This window comes from Lepisosteus oculatus, chromosome 4, assembly GCF_040954835.1.
Source record: "Lepisosteus oculatus isolate fLepOcu1 chromosome 4, fLepOcu1.hap2, whole genome shotgun sequence".
NCBI classification, from domain to species: domain Eukaryota; kingdom Metazoa; phylum Chordata; class Actinopteri; order Semionotiformes; family Lepisosteidae; genus Lepisosteus; species Lepisosteus oculatus.
The window spans coordinates 15,814,157-15,834,979 of NC_090699.1; the positions used below are offsets into that span (position 1 = coordinate 15,814,157).

The 20,823-nt window shown below is 53.0% G+C and overlaps 2 protein-coding genes across 5 annotated transcripts; one reads left to right on the top strand and one right to left on the bottom strand.

Moving 5' to 3' along the window:
- The first annotated feature begins 40 nt into the window (after window positions 1–40).
- LOC102689590 (macrophage mannose receptor 1-like) lies at window positions 41–12,581 on the top strand. Its single transcript, XM_069188072.1, has 8 exons — window positions 41–372; window positions 6,796–6,836; window positions 7,401–7,745; window positions 7,877–8,233; window positions 9,287–9,619; window positions 9,812–10,162; window positions 11,232–11,582; window positions 12,147–12,581. The coding sequence occupies exons 1-8, from the start codon at window positions 362–364 to the stop codon at window positions 12,149–12,151; spliced, it is 1,794 nt and encodes a 597-aa protein (XP_069044173.1). The 5' UTR covers window positions 41–361; the 3' UTR covers window positions 12,152–12,581.
- Window positions 12,582–12,659: 78 nt separating this feature from the next.
- On the bottom strand, window positions 12,660–19,893 carry LOC138238144 (cardiotrophin-1-like). 4 transcript variants are annotated; one of them, XM_069188188.1, is made up of 3 exons: window positions 19,774–19,893; window positions 17,435–17,550; window positions 12,660–15,720 (listed from the first exon to the last, which is right to left on the bottom strand). In XM_069188188.1, exons 1-3 carry the CDS (start codon window positions 19,787–19,789, stop codon window positions 15,265–15,267), a joined length of 588 nt encoding a protein of 195 aa, XP_069044289.1. In that variant the 5' UTR covers window positions 19,790–19,893; the 3' UTR covers window positions 12,660–15,264. The 4 variants fall into 4 exon arrangements, with proteins under 4 accessions (XP_069044289.1, XP_069044288.1, XP_069044287.1 ...); XM_069188187.1 differs by having other exon boundaries at window positions 17,435–17,553; XM_069188186.1 differs by having other exon boundaries at window positions 19,753–19,893.
- Window positions 19,894–20,823: the final 930 nt, after the last annotated feature.

Below are 20,823 nucleotides of genomic sequence, written 5' to 3' on the forward strand. Positions count from 1 at the left end.
GACTGAGACACAGCAGCACCGAGGACAGACTGAGACACAGCAGCCCTGAGGACACACTGAGACACAGCAGCCCTGAGGACAGACTGAGACACAGCAGCACCGAGGACAGACTGAGACACAGCAGCCCTGAGGACACACTGAGACACGGCAGCCCTACGGACACACCGAGACACGGCAGCACTGAGTACAGACCAAGACACAGCAGCACTGTGGACAGACTGAGACACAGCAGCCCTGAGGACAGACTAAGAAACAGCAGCACTGAGGACAGACTAAGAAACAGCAGCACTGAGGACAGACTGAGACAGACTGGGATCCAGTTCTGGGACACAGCAGCACTGAGGACAAGGTGTCAGACACGATGCTGAGCAGGTAGGAGCCCATCTCGCTGTCTATAGGAGCCCCACCCGGACCAGGGTGAGCGATCAGACACTGGGCACAGAGAGAAACACACAGAGAGCACTGCAGCCTCCAAGCACAAACTAAGGTCTTCATGCTTATTCACAACAAGATGCATTGCAACAAATTAGCAAATATTAATAGCATGTATATAGCTGTCATTCGTACTGCATAAACCAGAACTAAAATGAATATACTTAAGATGGGTATATTTATAAAATGTTTGAAAGTAAGAAAGCTAATCTCCAGCCATCCATTTTCTAACTGGTTTTATCCAGTACAGGGTCGGGTGGAGCAAGAACCTTTCCCAGCAAGCTCTGGGCACAAGGCAGGGTACACCCTGGACAGGACGCCAGTCCATTTCAGGGCAGACAGACAGAAACACACACACACACACTCACACCAGGGCCAGTTTTCCCTGAAGCTGATTAAGGGAGTCGTCCGCATGTCTTTGGACGGTGGGAGGAAACCAGAGCAACAGTTGGACACCCACATGAACATGGGAAGAACATGCAAACTCCCCACAGACAGTCCCTCCAGGTCTGGAATTGTACCCAGGGCCTCAGCGCTGTGAGGCAGCAATACTAGGGGCTTGTAGCAGTTCCCTATAACAGACAGACAATGTGCCTGTTTCTCTCTGGCGGTTAGCTGTGCTTGTTAGGTTGAACTGACCTGCACTGTCTGTGATTGATATGCACAAGTTACGGCAGTACCCAGCCATTCCCAGAACACGGCGAAGTTCGCGTTTTGTGCTAGGCACAGGGACGTCCGCTTTTTGATGCGGCAACTTCGGCACCCAACAGGGCGCACCTGACCTTGACCCACCTGCTTACCCAAATAAGTCACGGCTGCTTTAGCACATTCCCCTTTTGCCAAGCGGAGTGTCAAGGAAGCCTTCCCATGGCGCCCGGACGCTGCTCCCGAGGCGTGTACCGGAAGAGTACACCACCTCGTCCTCCAGGTATGCCCCACAGTTCGGCGCGCCCCCGCCAACACACAACCCACCGGCCTCTGAAAGTGAGCGCGGCCGGAGCGTTGCGCGTACCTGGGGCCGTCACCGCGTACCGCGGGCAGCGGTCCGGAGCGACGAAGTTCAGTTAAAGGGACTTGCCCATAACCCTTCAGCAAGTCAAGCTGGGCGGACCCAACGCGATCAATACAATCTTCCATCCTGGGAAGAGGACATGAATCCGGCCGAGTTGGACTTTTCTGTCATCTGTACAAAACCGCTTCGTCCCGCCAGGTTTGGGCACTACTAGAGAAGGGGAGCTCCACGGACTGGGACTCGTTTTCGCTTAGACCGCGCTCTCCTTCTGCAGAAGAGCACGTTTCCTTGGGTTTACACGATCAGGGCGCTGTTCAATAGGAGGGGCGCTACCCACGTCAGTGTCATGCTGAAGCACAGGGAATGAAACGGTTTTTCAATGAGAGATATTAGATCTTTTCTTTCTATTTCAGACAAATGAGACAGGCAGGAAGACAAGTCAGCCAGAACTTCCGAGTCCGCTAACCGAGCGCACTGAATCGACACATTACGCATTTCAAGCTCGCCTGTCTCCGGGCCGTGTTCACCACTGCTTGCTCGCCACAGATGCAGAAGCCGGAGGGACTACCGGGTTATTAACCGACTCATTTCCAGGAGTAGCTAGCTTCACGCTGCTGTTTCCAGGACGATCTTCTCTATCAAAGTACAGTTGTAGCATCTTAACGTGACACATAAGGGTTTGTCGTTTACGGTCGGGAGCGCAGACAACGTCATCACTTGCGCTCAGTTTGCGGTCAATGACATACGGGCCGGAAAATCGTGCGTGTAAAAGCCGAACCAGATATCGGTAATAGGACTAAAACCTCGTCTCCTGACTGAAATTCCCGAAAAACAGATTTCTTGTCATATCGAGTCTCCATTTTAGACTGCGAGGAAGACAGAGACCTTTGAGCGACAGAACAAGCATGATGTCATCTCTCGCGAAAAGTACCAACAAAATCCAATACATTATGATTAGAGTCGGAATCTTCAGAGCTCCATTTGTCTTTTAACAATTTCAAAGGCCCACTGACACTACCTCCAAATACAGGTTCGGCTGGACTGAACCCCCAAAGATCCCTGCGTGGTTGTCCTCACAGCAAACACAACAAGAGGCGCACCCTCATCCCAGCCCTGTCCAGCCTCGAAGCAATACGCACGCATTGGATGACCAGCGCTAGAGGTGGCGAGCTTAACCGACAGCTGCCTCATGACCTGTGCCGAAAGGTTAGACATAAAATTAGTCCCTCGGTCGGTTTGTATCACTTTTGGCCGCCCGAAGAGAGAGAGGAATTGAAGCCGAGCCTTCACGATCACCGGAGGCGGTATTTTACGCAGCGGGAGAGCCTCGGGGAAGCGAGTAGCAGCACACATCGCGGTCAGCAAGTACTGCTTGGCAGATTTAGTTTTTGGCAGCGGGGACCAACACAGTCACTAATAACGCGCACAGATGTTTATCCTATAGTCGGTACGGGATAGAGCGGAGCAGAGTGAATGACCTGCTTTCGGTTTTCCTGTTCATTGACAGGTAGGGCACGTTCTACAGTACCGGACCACGTCTGCCTTCAGACCCGGCCAAAAGAAATGTCTTAAAATACGGCTATGTGTTTTCGTAACCCCTAAGTGTCCAGGCGAACAATGAGCTAAACACGGGACACGAGGGCGAGAAGCAGTAGGTACGACAACCTGATAGACGGAATTCCCAACCATCGTCTCTGCATCTGGGAGGAATCCATTCGCGCATCAGGATTTCCTTGGCGATAAAATACGCCACATATTTTTCCGTAACCGCCTTTGAATCCACAACAGCAGACCGAGGAGCAGCGAGAGAAGAACCGGCTTTCCGTGCTGCTGTAGCGGAGCTAGTTCGGACACGGTGACGTTAGCGCCCTCCCTGCGCATAGCGGGGACCTCGGCCGACTGGGCTAAGGGAGGTCTCGTTTAGCTCCTGCGGCTGGTTCCCTGTTGCGTTACGCCGGAGACCCGGGTTTGCGCCCCAGGTGTTGCGGAGGGAACGAGCCAGCGCGGAACCGCGACGGTCACACTGCAATAAGCTGTTCTCTAGTTACGGGCAATTTCAGCATATACATCACTCTCACTAATTTGCACCGGAGTCCTTTTCACACTACTCGAATCTGCACGAATCAAAGGACCCTTATCATCCGTAATAGAAGCAGCCATAAAAGTGTCAGACAGGTCGACATCCTGCATGTTCCAGCCTGGGAACGTGTAACAACACACGCAGAAAATACATCAGGCCAGAGTGTCCAGAAAAGCGCTGTATAAAAGTAAAGCACTATTATTAATGATTATATTTCTTTCAAGGTGTTAAATAAAAATAGCCCTTCCAACAGGATTGTCAGAGGGGTCACTGTACTGTAGAGACCAGCCGAGAGGTCAGCTATATCACTGTAGAGACCATCAGAGAGGTCAGCTGTATCACTGTAGAGACCAGCAGAGAAGTCAGCTATATCACTGTAGAGACCAGCAGAGGGGTCAGCTATATCACTGTAGAGACCATCAGAGAGGTCAGCTGTATCACTGTAGAGACCAGCAGAGGGGTCAGTGTACTGTAGAGACCAGCAGAGAGGTCAGCTATATCACTGTAGAGAACAGCAGAGTGGTCAGTATACTGTAGAGACCAGCACAGGGGACAGCGTGCTGTAGAGACCAGCAGAGAGGTCAGCGGTATCACTGTAGAGACCAGCAGAGGGGTCAGTGTACCGTAGAGACCAGCAGAGGGGACAGCAGTATCACTGTAGAGACCTTCAGAGGGGTCAGTGTACCGTAGAGACCAGCAGAGGGGACAGCAGTATTATTGTAGAGACCATCAGAGGGATCAGTGTACTGTAGAGACCAGCACAGGGGACAGCGTGCTGTAGAGACCAGCAGAGAGGTCAGCTATATCACTGTAGAGACCAGCAGAGTGGTCAGTATACTGTAGAGACCAGCAGAGGGGACAGTGTGCTGTAGAGACCATCAGAGAACTCAGCTATATTACTGAATAGACCATCAGAGGAGTCAGTGTACTGTAGAGACCAGCACAGGGGTCAGCAGTATCAGAGGAGTGAGGACAAGGTATCAGTGGTCTGCTTCAGACAAGGCTGGACTGCAGTTTGTGTTTCCGAATTGCACTCAGCCTGTGGTATTTCCTGTGACGGCTCTGCAGACCAAGGCTTGCAAATAGAGCGGAGTTCAAGGTGAATGACAATTTCTCCACGCAGCTTATACAGCAGCTCGAGCACCAGACACTGGAACTGTGTGTTTCTAAAGAGTGTTAGGTGCCGACAGGAGCGTACAGAGTGTGTCGCCCATTTCCATATTGAAAAGCAGCAGCCCCAAGCTAGGAGACAAGTTAAGGTCCACGCACAGCGGCGTTGAGGATTGCTGGGGTTTGCTGAACATTCGGGAATAGGGAGCAGCTGGATTCAAAACTGCAGCAAAATATCTAAACTGAAGTATTTCCAAAGACATGAGCAATGTAGAGAGCAAAGAGTGAGCAGCACCAGCAGTCCTGGCCCTCGAGAGTCTATCGCTATACCAGAGGAAACCTGACACTAGATTATTATAATAATAATATCCTCACACTGGACACTGCACTCACAGCTCTTCACAGGTAATGGGGATCCCCTCCACCAGCACCAGTGTGCAGCCCCACCTGGATGATGCTCCAGTCTGCTCACACACACCAGCACTCAGTGGGGAGGAGAGCAGAGTGATGAAGCCAGTTCAGAGAGGGGGGTTATTAGGAGGCCATGACTGGTAAGGGTCAATGGGATATTTGGCCAGGACACAGGGGTAACACTCCTACTCTCTTCGAGAAACACCCTGCGATTTTAAATGACCACAGAGTCAGGTTTTATGTTTCATCTGAAGCACAGCGCCTTTTTTACAGTATAGTGTCTCTGTCACACAGACTGCAGGGTGATATAGCTGCTGGCCATAGATTCTTCCTGACAGACTGAAGGAACTCAGTCTCTTTAGTCTGAAGGGAGTGTCCCACACTGACAGACTGGAGGAACTGAGTCTCTTTAGTCTGAAGGGAGTGTACCACACTGACTGAGGGAACAGAATCTCTTGAATGGGGAATACTATGAGGTACCTAACACAGGTATTCACAATCCCTCAAAGCCATTAACAGAGTCATCGCAACAGATCCACAGGAGACATGTGGAAACTACAGAGTAGTGCATTTCTGCACAACTGTGAACAGGAGGCCCCTGTTTACACACAGGGCGGTGGGAGTGGGGAACAAGAGGCACTACTTTCCCCCTCAGGGTGGTGGGGAATCAGGAGCCTATCCCGGCAAGACACAGGCGCACGGCTGAGTACACCGCAGACGAGCCGCTAGTCCGTGACAGAGCAGGCACACAGGCACAAGCACCCTCGCGCCAGGGCCAGCTTTCCCAGAAGACAATAAACCTGCCAGCTTGCCTTTGAACTCTTAGAGGAAACCCATGCAAACAAGGGGAGAACATGCAAACTCCACACAGACAGCACCCCAGTTCTGGAACTGAACCCCCGGGCCCCAGAGGTGAGAGGCAGCAATGCCCACCACTGCACCACATTGCAACCCAGTCTTGTAGTTATTACTTCAAATCTGAATTGTTCATTTGAAGTGAAAATTCATACTGCAGCAGAGGACAGAAGCTCGGGCAGAGTGGAGAGATGTGGGTGGGTGAAAACCATTTGGTTTGCAAAAATCAGGTCCGGCCAAACTTCTCGTTTCGTCGCGGTCCGGCAGAGGCGCTCGGAAACACGGCCCCGATCTTGCGCTATATATATCTCCGTCTGTCAGCACCCAGCAGGCACACAGTCAAAACTCAAATGACAGTTTTTGCTTATGGAAACATCAGTCGGGTCACAGACAAGAGGAGGCCATTCGCACATCCCAGCCCGTTTGGTAGCTAATTAAACCAAGGATCTCATCCAGCTGTTCTTTGAGAGACGTCAGGCTATCGGCTTCAACGACATGGCTGGGCAGCTTGTTCCACACTCCAACCACCCTTTGTGTAAAGTAGTGCCTCCTGTCCTGACTGAAGGATCTCATCCAGCTGTTCCTTGAGAGACGTCAGGTTATCGGCTTCAACGACGATGGCTGGGCAGCCTGTTCCCCACTCCCCCCACCCTTTATGAAAATAAGTTGTAAATTCTTCCCTGGTATTTTCCACTTGATTTCGCAGGCTGGTGTCTCACTGTTGATTGTGAAGACGTCTGGTGGGGTGACTGTGTCGATGGGGTTGAGGATTTTGAATACTTCTGTCAGGTCTGCTGGCAGTCTTCACTGTTGAAGACTGAAGACATTCAGTCCAGTTCAGTCAGGGTCTGTGTGTGGAAGAGCTGACTCAGCACTGGTCCTGTTCCCCATACAGGCTCATGGAGAGAAGGGGGCTGGCTGTCCTCCTGCTGGCAGGTGAGTGACGGCGCCTCTCGCTGGCACACAGCACACGAAAGAAGGCAAACAAAATACTGGGATATGGCTTAAATGTAGAATTTAAATAAAGGGATGTTAAAACTGTATAACACACTAGTAAGGTCTACTTATGCAATGTTTTTACAAGTTTGGTTGTGATGTTATGGAAAAGAAAATTATCAGAATCTCTGTAGTCTGAAGGGAGTGTCCCACACTGACAGGCTGCAGGAACTGAGCCTCTGTAGTCTGAAGGGAGTGTCCCACACTGACAGACTGAAGGAACTGAGTCTCATTACTGTGAAGGGAGTGTCCCATACTGACAGGCTGAAGGAACAGAGTCTCTTTAGTCTGAAGGGAGTGTCCTACACTGACAGGCTGAAGGAGCTGAGTCTCTTTAGGGTGGAGGGAGTGCTCCACACTGACAGGCTGTTACAGACAGGTGTGTATTAGTGTCTGTGTGTGTGTTGCTGGAGGAGTTACAGACAGGTGTGTATTAGTGTCTGTGTGTGTGTTGCTGGAGGAGTTACAGACAGGTGTGTATTAGTGCCTGTGTTTATGTCTCAGGGCTCAGCGTGGTCACCCATGGCCGAAGCAGGAGACCCTACCTGGTGAAGACAGCAATGAGCTGGCTTGACGCTCGTCAGTACTGCAGACAGGGTGACGATGGTGACCTGGCCACCGTGCTTGACCAATCACAGCTGCAGCAGCTTTTAGTAGCAGCCCAGGGCTCCTCTGCCCCTCAGGTCTGGATCGGGCTGTACCAGGACCAGCCCCGCTGGCAGTGGTCCAGTGGAGACGAGGTCACCTACTACAACTGGAACAGGACCTATTTCTGTGCTAAAGTCAACGCTGAAGGCACCTGGGAGGATGCAGTGTGTGACGATCTGAACTACTTCATGTGCTCCACAGGTAAAGACAACCGGCTCTAAGGCTCCAGTCAAGTCTTTATGAGGCAGCAGGTGAACAGCAGGCAGCACCCCAACTCTCTGAGCCCCACACCCTCACAGCCCCTCCTGTCTGAGCCTGTGTGTCTCTCTCAGACTCCAGCCAGGGCTCCAGGACCTACACCCTGATTAAGCAGAGCAAGACCTGGGCAGCCGCTCGAGATCACTGCAGACAGCAGCACACTGACCTGGTCACCATCAGCAGCCCCAGAGAGAACCAGGCAGTGAGGAAGATAGCAGGGGGCAGCGTCTTCTGGATCGGGCTGTTCAACCAGCCCTGGGAGTGGTCTGATGGGGGAGACTCGTCATTTCGACTGTGGGCTCCAGGAGATCCTGACAATCAGAACGGAACTGAGCTCTGTGTTTCAGTGACTGGTCCCTCTGTCATTGTGTCTCTATCTGTGTGGTACGATATGAACTGCCTGACTGCACTGTCCTTCCTCTGCTGTGACGGTGAGTCCTCAGCATCTTCCCAACAGCATCTTCCCAGCTCTTCCACTGCGGATTCAGTCTGGAATTGTCACTGTCAGTCTGAGGGAGGGACACAGGGGTCCTGTTATTACCCCGATCACAGCTTCATAATAATTTCACACACAGGACACAGTGTTACACACACAGGACACACTGTCACAGTGTCTCTCACACACAGTACACAGTGTCACAGTGTCACAGACACAGAAAACTGTCTCTCACACTCAGGACACAGTGTTACACACACAGGACACACTGTCACAGTGTCTCTCACACACAGTACACAGTGTCACAGTGTCACAGACACAGAAAACTGTCTCTCACACTCAGGACACAGTGTTACACACACAGGACACACTGTCACAGTGTCTCTCACACACAGTACACAGTGTCACAGTGTCACAGACACAGAAAACTGTCTCTCACACTCAGGACACAGTGTTACACACACAGGACAAACTGTCACAGTGTCTCTCACACACAGTACACAGTGTCAAAGTGTCACAGACAGAGAAAACTGTCTCTCACACTCAGGACACAGCGTTACACATCAGGACACAGTGTAACACACACAGAGGAAACTGTGTCTCTCACACTCAGGACACAGTGTTACACACACACGTCACAGTGTAACGCACAGATAGGACACTGTGTCTTTCACACACACAGGACATACTGTCACAGTGTCTCTCACACACAGTACACAGTGTCATACACACACGCAGGGCACAGTGTCTCTCACACACAGGACACAGTGTTTCACAGACACAGTGTCGCAGTGTAACACACACAGGACACTGTGACACTCACACACACTGCAGGAGAGCAGCACGGGACAGAAGAGTGTGAGATCATCTCCAGCCCTTGTAAGGGTTTGAGCCCCTCTCTCTCAGAACCACTTCCTGTCTCTTTCCTGGAGACCTGTGAGTAATGGGGTCACTGGTGATCCTCAGATCACCCCTCCTGGACAGGACGTCCCCTGACGAGACTCAGCCTCTCAAGAGTTTCAGGTTTGATTCTCTATTTGTGTTTCAGCCGACAGGTCCAGGAGTATCGCTGACAGGTGTGTCTTCATGTCGACACTCATGTCATGGAGTCAAGCCCAAAGCCACTGCAGATCCCTGAACAAGGACCTGGTCACCATTTACAGTCAGCAGGAAAACCAGCAGCTTCAACAGTTTCCAGGTTACATCTTGGGATTGTCCTGGATCGGAATGTACCACGGTAAGGAGAGCTGGCAGTGGGTCAGCGGAGAGAGGGCCAGCTATGCCAACTGGAAGACCCAGCTCTTCTGCGCCACCGCTGGTCCGGATGGGTACTGGACAGATGTCGTCTGTGACGAGCTGCACTACTTCATGTGTTACACAGGTACAGTCACCCCCAAACCCCCACAGCACCCCAACTCTCTCACCCCCGAACCCCCACAGCCCCCCAAATCTCTCACCCACAAACCCCCACAGCACCCCAACTCTCTCACCCCCAGACCCCCACAGCACCCCAGCTCTCTGAGCCCCAGACCCCCACAGCACCCCAGCTCTCTGAGCTCTCTCTCTCTCTCAGACTCCAGCCAGGGCTCCAGGACCTACACCCTGATTGAGCAGAACAAGACCTGGGCAGCCGCTCGAGATCACTGCAGACAGCAGCACACTGACCTGGTCACCATCAGCAGCCCCAGCGAGAACCAGGCAGTGAGGGAGGCGGCGCAGGGCAGCGTCTTCTGGATCGGGCTGTTCAACGAGCCCTGGGAGTGGTCCGACGGGGGAGACTCGTCATTCCGAAACTGGACGACAGGGGAGCCGAACAACATGGGTGGCAATGAGAAGTGTGTACTGCTGTCTCTGAGCAGTCCGTCCAGGGGAGCCTTGATCGATAAGAATTGTGGACGTGCGTTTCCCTTCCTCTGTCTTGGGGGTGAGTCCTCTCACAGCTCCAGCAGGCTGACAGACAGGTTCATGTGTTTCCCCTCGTGCAGAAGTTATTCATGCAGGTTTAGCACAGAGGCCGTCAGCTCTGGGGAAACTGTCTCTTCTGGATCGTGCTGCAGGTGAACGTTTTTCTAACATGATCATTCATTTCATTTTTCCACTCGAGGTCTCTCTTTACATCCACTGGCAGCCCTTCTGAAGCTGAATTGTTTTTGGGAATTGTGCTCATGGGGGGAGGACTCATTCGCCCTCACTCAGGTGTGTGAGCTGGAGCCGACCAATCAGACTTGAGCACTGACTCGATGTGGGAGTGTCTCATAGATTGTCACTCCTGCTGTGGGCGTGTTTAATTCAGTGCCCCTCCCACAAAGGGTGTGTCATATACATTGTCACTCCCACTGAGGACATCTGATACAATGTCAAATCCTGGATATTCCTGCTATGGGCATATTCTGAGTGTATCTGATACAGTGTCTGTCCAGTAGGTAGCACATCGGTCTCATAATATGAAGGTCATGAGTTTGATCCTCACAGGAGGTACGGCAACCATATCTCCCCCACAGCTCACAGCTGGCAGCCCACTGCAGCCCAGCAGGTGTGAGCCTGGTCACTACCTGGAGGGGAGACTCCTGGGAAAGCTGAGGTTACTGCTGGAAGAGAAGTTAGTGTGACCAGTAGGGGGCACTCACCCTGTGTCACTCCCAGTTGTCTGTTCTCCAAGTGATCAACCTGTTAGATCAGTTTAGTCAGAAATAAGGGAACAAGTTCTTAATTCCCAAGTTAGGAGGAAACTGCATAGAGTTCTGTGTGCTGAAGCTGTTGGAAATAACACACTTTAACGGGGGAACATCTGAGTATGTGATATTCTATCTTCTTCAATTGATTATTTGGACCATACACCCACTACCCTTTGTGTAAGCTGCCCTGTCCTGATTGGAGGATCTCATCCAGCTGCTTCTTGAGGGAATCCAGGGTATCGGCTTCAACAGCTTGTTCCACCCCCCCACCCCCCTGTGTGTAAAGCTATCTTGTCTCCTCCTCCTCCATGCCTTCAGATGCTCGAGACATCGTGCTGGTGAAGGAGAACAGGAGCTGGGAGGAGGCGCTGGACTACTGCAGGACTCACCACACTGACCTCACCAGCCTCCTCTCTCAGACGGAGCAGGACCTCGCCGCCCTGGAGGTGGAAGGCGCCCGGTCTCCCCACGTGTGGCTTGGCCTCAGGCAGAGCGTCATATCCGGCTCCTGGTTCTGGGTGAACAGGGAGCCCCTGGGGTACACCGCGTGGGCCCAGGGAGAGCAGCCCCAGTGCCCCCAGTCGGGACGCTGTGGAGCCATGTCCACTGAGACCTCCAGCTGGGCCGCGCTGGGCTGTGAGGAGAAGCTCAACTTCCTCTGCTACACAGGTAACCTGTCACTGCAGAGCTCATGGAGGACCTGTGCTCAACAGCACTCGTCCTTCTGTGTGTCCTGTGAGGGACTAGTGTCCTGTCCAGGGTATGTGTGTGTGTCCTGTGAGGGACTAGTGTCCTGTCTAGGGTGTGTGTGTCCTATAATGGACTAGTGTCCTCTCCAGAGTGTGTGTGTGTCCTGTGATGGACTGCTGTCCTGTCCAGAGTGTGTGTGTGTGTCCTGTGATGGACTGCTGTCTTGTCCAGAGTGTGTGTGTGTCCTGTGATGGACTAGTGTCTTGTCCAGAGTGTGTGTGTGTCCTGTGATGGACTAGTGTCTTGTCCAGAGTGTGTGTGTCCTGTGATGGACTGCTATCTTTCACAGGGTGTGTGTGTCTGTCCAGTGATGGACTGCTATCCTGTTCAGGGTGTGTGTGTGTCCTGTGATGAACAATGTCCTGTCCAGATTGTGTGTCACCTACATTAGACATTTATTAGCAGTGACTCCCCCAGTCCAGCAGGGGGCAGTGCAGCACCTGTGTGCTTTTCTAACTGTGTGGTTCTGTGTTTCCTCCACAGCTTAGTGTCTCCAGAGACCCCCAGGCAGAGTCTGACAGCAGCAGCATCTCTCCAGGCACAGGAAGGAGGACTGGGCAGCTCTGGGACTCTGGGAGCTGTGACTCTGGTGCCCTCTGCTGGCCCAGGCTCAGGTTTACAGCCCATTGGAGATGGTAGTAATAGTTCAGATTTACAGTAGTTCGGGTGGGGAGCTCCGTCAGCACGTGTAGTTTGCAAAGGAAAGAGTTACAGGTTTATTCCATGCTGAAAAGAGAAGAGAGAAAACACAATGTAAGGCTTCACAGCTGAAACGTTTTTTTCACTCTTCTCCTTTCAGCATGGAATAAACCTATTGTTCCTGTTAAGATTTACATTTCTGTTACAGTACAGTAGGTCTCCTAATAGGCAAGCTTTTGCAGATTTTTAGGATTTATTCATAACCTTTGCAACTTTATAATGTGACGTTAAAAGCTGTTAAGATAATTTGCAATAAACTGCTATCTGAGAAAATAAAAGGAGAATATAGCCATAATATAGGAGGTGTAGCGGGCTTTTATTTGAAGATGGAGATAGAGGGAACAGCTCTTTGCACCGCTGCCGTGTTTATAAACCTGATTCATTGAGTCTGGATGTTTGCCGAGATCATCGCTGACAATAAATGGGCTCTCTCTCTCTCTCTCTCTCAGCTCCTGTCTGTTATTGCGACTTCAGTAATTCACCAGACAATTCGAATAACGATCGTAATTAAGGCTTCAGGTTGGATTGAATGAAACAAGACTCGAGGAAATCTGTACTGTAATTCAGAGTTTGTAAGAAGTGGCACTGGGGGAGCAGCAGATAGGGGTGTCACTCTGCGTTCCTGGGTTTGAATCTGGGGTGTCTGTGTGGAGTTTGCATGCTCTTCAGTAGTGTGTGTGTGGGGGGTTTTTGCTTGGTGCTGCAGTTTCCTTCGACATACAAAACACATCGAGAAATGAGTTAGTATGTCTGAATCGTCTCCTACTTTTTTTGTGGATGTTTTAATGGATAGGTGTCCTGTCTTGGGTGTGCGTGCATGTGTGTCTATGCCCCATAATCACAGTTAGCCACTGATCAGCCAGTGTTGCTGCCTTTGGAAGATGAGAGGCACTAATATACACAACGGGTGGTGGGACAGTATGGCACAAGCTGCCTAGCCCTAATGTTGAAGCTCATACTCTGACGTCTTACAAGAAACAGCTGGATGAGATCCTGCAGTCAGGACAGGAGGCTTTACTTTACACACAGGGTGGTGGGAGTGTGGAACACGCTGCCAAGCCATGTTGTTAGAACTTGATACTCTGACTTCTTACAAGATGACTTCTTACAAGATGAGATCCTGCAGTCAGGACAGGAGGCTCTACTCAGTCTCTGCCTGAGTGGATGTACGCTGGTGGGGAAATCTAAGTGCTCTGGGGTCAGCAGTCCTGCCCAGAGCGACCTCCTTCTCACGCCGCTGCGAGCCCTGTGGACTCTGGGTCTGCCAGAGCAGGCTGGAACGCTCGAACCCATTACACACAAAAAGACCTCATGGTGCTGCACCTACACTAACAAAATAAACCACTAAGGCAGTCAGCCGTGCCAGATCCACCACTTCTTATTCAGGAGCACATGGGAGCGTTCCTCTGCAGGACTGTTGGTGATGTCCATGTGTCAGTACTAGCACTGTGTCACTGCTGCGGTGTTCAGTGTGTCAGCAGGAGTGCTGTTGTCCTGCAGCAGTGTTCAGTGTGTCAGCGGGAGTGCTGTCGTCGAATAGCAGTGTTCAGTGTGTCAGCGGGAGTGCTGTTGTCGTGCAGCAGTGTTCAGTGTGTCAGCAGGAGTGCTGTCGTCCTGCAGCAGTGTTCAGTGTGTCAGCAGGAGTGCTGTTGTCGTATAGCAGCATTCAGTGTTTCGGCAGGTGTGCTATCATCGTACAGCAGTGTTCAGTGTTTCATCAGGAGTGCTGTCGTCGAGCAGCAGTGTTTAGTGTATCAGCAGGAGTGCTGTCGTCGTGCAGCAGTGTTCAGTGTGTCACCAGGAGTGCTGTCGTCGTGCAGCAGTGTTCAGTGTATCAGCGGGAGTGCTGTTGTCATGCAGTACTGTTCAGTGTGTCAGCGGGAGTGCTGTTGTCGTGTATTGGTGTTCAGTGTGTCAGCGGGAGTGCTGTCGTCGTATAGCAGTGTTCACTGTGTCAGCTGGAGTGCTCTTGTCGTGCAGCAGTGTTCAGTGTGTCAGCAGGAGTGCTGTCGTCGTATAGCAGTGTCCAGTGTTTTAGCAGGAGTGCTGTCGTCGTGCAGCAGTGTTCAGTGTGTCAGCAGGAGTGCTGTTGTCGTGCAGCAGTGTTCAGTGTGTCAGCAGGAGTGCTGTCGTCCTGCAGCAGTGTTCAGTGTGTCAGCAGGAGTGCTGTTGTCGTATAGCAGCGTTCAGTGTTTCGGCAGGTGTGCTATCATCGTACAGCAGTGTTCAGTGTTTCATCAGGAGTGCTGTCGTCGAGCAGCAGTGTTCAGTGTATCAGCAGGAGTGCTGTCGTCGTGCAGCAGTGTTCAGTGTGTCAGCAGGAGTGCTGTCGTCGTGCAGCAGTGTTCAGTGTGTCACCAGGAGTGCTGTCGTCGTGCAGCAGTGTTCAGTGTATCAGCAGGAGTGCTGTCGTCGTGCAGCAGCGTTCAGCATGTGGGTAAGATTTGGGACTGTGCAGCAGAGCTCCTACTGCGCCCAGCAGGAGGTCCAGCGTGAGGTCCGGGGTCCCAGCCCTGCCTTCCTGAGCCGAGGCCAGAAACTCCTCTCGCACACCGGCCACTCTTCTGGCACCAGCTGTTCACTCGAAACAAGGCTTCCCAACGGCAGGCCCAGGGGTCAGATCCAGGCCGTCCCTGTCCCTCCTCGTTTGTCCCCTCACGTCCCCACGCAACCTCTTCCCTTCGGGATCCGACCCCCTCGTCCCGCTCTCCCCGCAAGGGGGCGTGTCCCTCCCGCCCGCCTGCAAGAGAGGGGCGGAGGGGTCGGTCCAGAGGAAGAGCCCGCGGGGGGCTCAGGGCTTGGCGACTCTTTCCAGGTGCATGGTGGGAAACAGGGGCCCCCGTCCTGAAGCTCTCGTTCTCGGATCCCCCCACCAGGAACGGGGCCGGGAGTCCACTTCTCCTCAGGGCTGCGGGGCCGGGGGGGACGCCAGGCTGCGCAGGTCCCTCTCCGTCTCCTCCAGCCAGCTGAGGACCGCCTGGCAGACGCTCAAGCCGGCCAGCTTGCGGGCGTACTCCTCCTCCTCCTCCTCCTCCTCCTCCTCCTCCGGCAGGCCCGGCGAGTCGGGCAGCCCCAGCGCGCCGGCCAGGTTGGACGCCAGGAGGCCGAGCCGGCTGCCCACCTCCCCCAGCAGGCGGTGGAGGCGCAGGGCCCGGGGGTTGAGCTCGCCCTGCCAGCGCTGCACCCGCAGCAGGCGCGCGGCCAGGACGCGGTGCGCGGCGTGGCTCTCCCGCAGCCGCTCCGGGGCCGACAGGGGGCTCCGCCGCAGCTCCGCCGGCAGCAGGGGGGGGCAGCCGGGGCAGGCGAAGGGAGGAGGAGAGAAGCTCTGGTCCAGGAACGGGGGTCCCTGCCACCGCCGCTGGACGGGACAGAGAGGGGAGGGGGGTCAGCTCACCTCGTTTTACAGCAGGAGCCTTCCTCAGGCGGGAAGGCTCCACAGCTGAAATGCTGCGTTTCCTTTCGCCTCTTCAGCAGGGAATAAACCCTTATTGGCAGCCTGTGCCAGCTGACGCAGCTATCTGAATTATTTTACGGTGTCCCGCCACCCACATCCAAATCCCTCTTACTGCCTTGATTCCGTTCTAGAGAAAACTGAACCAATCCTGTCCTGCTCTCGGGAGAAACAGGATGTGTCTTTGGCTGATCTTACAGTAGCTTGAACCTATCACCCTGCAGCTCACAGTTCACAGCCTTCAGCCCCCTGGAGCTCAGCAGGTGTGAGCCTGGACAGTACCTGGAGGGGAGACTCCTGGGAAAGCTGAGGCTGCTGCTGGAAGAGGTGTTAGTGGGGCCAGTAGGAAGTGCTCACCCCAGAGTCTGTGTGGGTCCTTATGCCCCAGTACAGTGACAGGGACACTATACTGTAAAAAGGCACCATCCTTCTGATGAGATGTAAAACTGAGGTCCTGACTCTCTGTGGTCATTAAAAAACCCAGGTTGTTTCTCAAAAAAAGTAGGGGTGTTACCCCAGAGTCCTGGCCAGATTTCCCCCTGGCCTTTACCAGTCATGGCGTCCTAAAAACCCCCCTCTCTGAACTGGCTTCATCACTCTGCTCTCCTCCCCACTGAGAGCTGGTGTGTGTGAGCAGACTGGAGCATCATCCAGGAGGGGCTGCACACTGGTGCTGGTGGAGGGGATCCCCGTTACCTGTAAAGAGCTTTGAGTGCAGTGTCCAGAAAAGCGCTATATAAGTAAATTATAATAATAATAATAATTATTATTATTATTATTAACCTTGGATATTTTATGGACTGTCTCTGATTGATAAACCAATACAAGGAAGAAGGAGAAAACTGCGATTCTGCATTTAATCTGGAAATTAAATGTTTTTTGCCGCATTCTGAGGCTAAATCCAATCCAGGAATTGCTATCAGTGGTGATCAATTTCTTGCACTGATGTAGCACCTTTCATCCCTCTTCTGGGCGACACACAGCACCCCCCCCCTGCACAGATTATGGGGGCAGGAGAGACAAACCCTAGGGAGACCAACCCAGAGTGGAATTCATATTTATAGATTATCATGGACAGCATGGTGAGCACTTCTGCCTCACAGTGCTGGCGTTCCATCTGTGTGGAGTCTGCATGTTCTTCCTGTGTTCATGAGGGATTCCTCCCATAGTCCAGAGACTGGAAGGGTAAGAGGCTTCTGGGAGAACTGGTGTGTGTGTCTCTGTATGGACTGGTGTCTAGGGTGTGTGAGAGTGTGTGTCTGTGTGTGTCCTGTGATGGACTAGTGTCCTGTCCAGGGTGTGTGTGTCTGTGTGTGTCCTGTGATGGACTGGTGTCCAGTTCAGGGTGTGTGACAGTGTGTGTCTGTGTATGGACTGGTGTCCAGGGTGTACCCTGCCTTGTTCCCGTTGCTTCCTGGGATAGACTCCAGCTCCCCGTGACCCTGTGCTGGATAAAGCAGTTAGAAAATGGGTAGAGGGATATATTATCCACCTGGATGAAAGGCACTATATAAAAGAAAGGAATTACTTGTTATTCACTTCTCCCACTCCACCCTTGCCCTTTCCACACTCTGGGTCACTGATTCGAACCCGTAGCCGCAGGTACAGAGTGAGCGCTCACATATTCCAGCAGAAGATCCCTACAGTGGGTCAGCAGCAGCACTGTCAGACTGTGGGACTTCTCCAGCATGTCCTGGACACTGGGTTCGAGAGGGGCGTACTGGGCCAGGTCTGGGTCTGCTGGAAAACAGAGATGGGCTCATGCAACTTTACTACTGAAATGGTGAGAGTGCAAGTGTGTGCTGGTGAATTCAGGGGGAGTGTGAGAGGAGAGGGACAGCAGTCTCTAGCAGTGTCTACAGTCCAGTCAGGTGTGTCAGTGTGTGAATTCAGGGGGAGTGTGAGAGGAGAGGGACAGCAGTGTCTCTAGCAGTGTCTACAGTCCAGTCAGGTGTGTCAGTGTGTGAGTTCAGGGGGAGTGTGAGAGGAGAGGGACAGCAGTGTCTCTAGCAGTGTCTACAGTCCAGTCAGGTGTGTCAGTGTGTGAATTCAGGGGGAGTGTGAGAGGAGAGGGACAGCAGTCTCTAGGATGTCACACTTGGATAGAGAAACAGTCACACAGAAAGACACGCTGACGCATTGATAGAGTGAATCCGGTGAATCTCACACGTGCACAAGGGAGAATCTTAGGAGTGACGCATTTAAATCTGAGAACAGACGGCACTTCTTTACACAGAGGGTGGGGGGAGTGTGGAACAAGCTGCCCAGCCATGTTGTTGAAGACGATACCGAGTATGAAAAGGTTTGCTGGGCCTTGCGCTTGGCTCGGGCCCGTACAGAGGTCACTGCGCAGTACAGAGTGGCACGCCGCGACGGCCGGAAGGCAGATTATGTGGGATTTACTGCCGGCGCCACTCTCTAACACCCCCCTACCCCCACTCCACGACCGAGCGGGATCAGACAATAGGTCCAGTTCAGCAGCGCCGCTGCTCCCAGCCTCTTCCCAGAAGCAGGGGGGAGAGGACCCCCCCTGCACGGCCTGCACTGCACCAGCTCCCAGCAGGACACAACAGGACGAGCCCGGAGAGGAGAGCAGGCACCACCCAGCGTGCACAACCCCTGTCCCGCCACCCGGGATTTCTCACAGCGGAGAGGGGGGCGGGGGGGAGACACGTCGCTGCCGGGGAAGGCAGCGTATCGCCCCGATCCGCGGTCACTGCCTCTCAAGGTCAGCGTCACGCAGGCCGGGAAGTGGGAACGCATCTTCGCGGAAAGAGTGGCAGGGGTCTGGAACGAGCCGCTCAACCGTGCTGCTGCCCTCCACTTCAGAACATAACCGCACAAGACCGTTGGTAATTAGTTATCAATTAATCAATTAAGTCCTTTAGCGATCAGGACACTCCGATTTGCAGTTAAAGGTTTTTTTTTTATTTCAGCAGGACTTGGAAATTGCATCATTAAAAAAAAAACCTTTAACTGCAAATCAGAGTGTCCTTATCGCTAAAGGACTTAATTGATTAATTGATAACTAATTAACAACGGTCTCAGTAGGGGCATTACTGTTGGGGTGCTGGACCCTGGACACCCAGCAGGAAGACGCCTGTTCACCAGCTCCCCACTTCCCGCCATTACCTCGAAAGACACACCCCTTTAGCGTACAAGACACGCCCATTTAACCAATAAGACACGCCCTCTTAAAGACAACCCGTTCGTCATGGAAGACACGCCCACTCTGTGAAAAACACGCCCACCATACTCAAAGCCACGCCCCCCGTCTGAAAACCGACGCGCACCGAAACCGATTTTAATCCGAATGAAGCGGAAACAGAGCAGACCCCCGCTGGGACGGGTGGAGTGCTTGTATTGTGAGGCCAAAGTGTTCATTTACCGAGCTCGGAGCGGGTGAAAATCGACAGGTTCGGAGGTCCCCAGAACCAGGCACCCCGGCTTTTTGAGCCGATGCAGGTGATATTGCTACGACGCGATGCAGAGAGCGCGCGACTGCGAGAAATCCACAGCAAATCACACCGGAGACGCAATCCGGGGCATTCAACCACAGAGACACAGGCGCCGCAGGTGCGGGAGCGACGTGGCCCAGTCCAGTACGCGCGCTGCGCTGGGATCCGACAGTGCAAGAGTGATCCCTTGCGACAGAGTAGCGTTATAGCGAGCTGTTACGCGGCACACTCCCGAAAACTCGGCTGTGGCCCGATTTTCAATCCAGCGCTCAATACAAACACGCGGCGGTTTATGTGCGCCTTTATGCATCCGCTTTAAGGCCGGTAGCCCTGAGCCGCCGGACGGAAGGTCTGCGCTACTCGTCTCCTCCGAGCGCTTTTCACAAACGAGGCTGACTTTCCAAACACACGGACACACGCCCTCCAGAGGTACCGGCCGCTTCTCCACCCGGAGAAACGCGGGGTTTGTCCGAGTTCTTACACAAAACACGAATCGACACACCCCGCTCGACTTCCATCGCTGCCGTCGATACTGAAGCACAGCCTCGGCGGTGGTTCCCTGCGCCGCGGAGCCCTGTCCAGTCCAGTCCGGTCTGCCCGGCGGCGTGCCGACCAGTGAAGAAACCAGGCTTTAAAAGTAGCCTGGACTCGGACAGCCCCCTCCCCCACCCGTGTACACGTCAGAGGGCCCCCACCCGCCCCCCGAGAAAGGATACGCCACAGCTAGACCCCAGAGCAAATCTGTAACACGCGGGTTCTTCTGAAGAGCTCTTTCCCGTAAACGACCCAGGCGAGTCTGAAGCAGGATTAACCTCGCTCTGACCTGCTCCAATACTGTACTGAGAGCTAGAAGTGCAGTCAGTCAGTGTGTCTGTATGAACCCCTCTCTCTCAGTGCAGTGTTAATGTACTGGAGTGTCCAGTCAGTCAGTGTGTCTGTATGAACCCCTCTCTCTCAGTGCAGTGTTAATGTACTGGAGTGTCCAGTCAGTCAGTGTGTCTGTATGAACCCCTCTCTCTCAGTGCAGTGTTAATGTACTGGAGTGTCCAGTCAGTGTGTCTGTATGAACCCCTCTCTCTGTGCAGTGTTAATGTACTGGAGTGTCCAGTCAGTGTGTCTGTATGAACCCCTCTCTCTCAGTGCAGTGTTAATGTACTGGAGTGTCCAGTCAGTCTGTGTGTCTGTATGAACCCCTCTCTCTCAGTGCAGTGTTAATGTACTGGAGTGTCCAGTCAGTCAGGGTGTCTGTATGAACCCCTCTCTCTCAGTGCAGTGTTAATGTACTGGAGTGTCCAGTCAGTCAGGGTGTCTGTATGAACCCCTCTCTCTCAGTGCAGTGTTAATGTACTGGAGTGTCCAGTCAGTCTGTGTGTCTGTATGAACCCCCCTCTCTCAGTGCAGTGTTAATGTACTGGAGTGTCCAGTCAGTCAGTGTGTCTGTATGAACCCCTCTCTCTCAGTGCAGTGTTAATGTACTGGAGTGTCCAGTCAGTGTGTCTGTATGAACCCCTCTCTCTGTGCAGTGTTAATGTACTGGAGTGTCCAGTCAGTG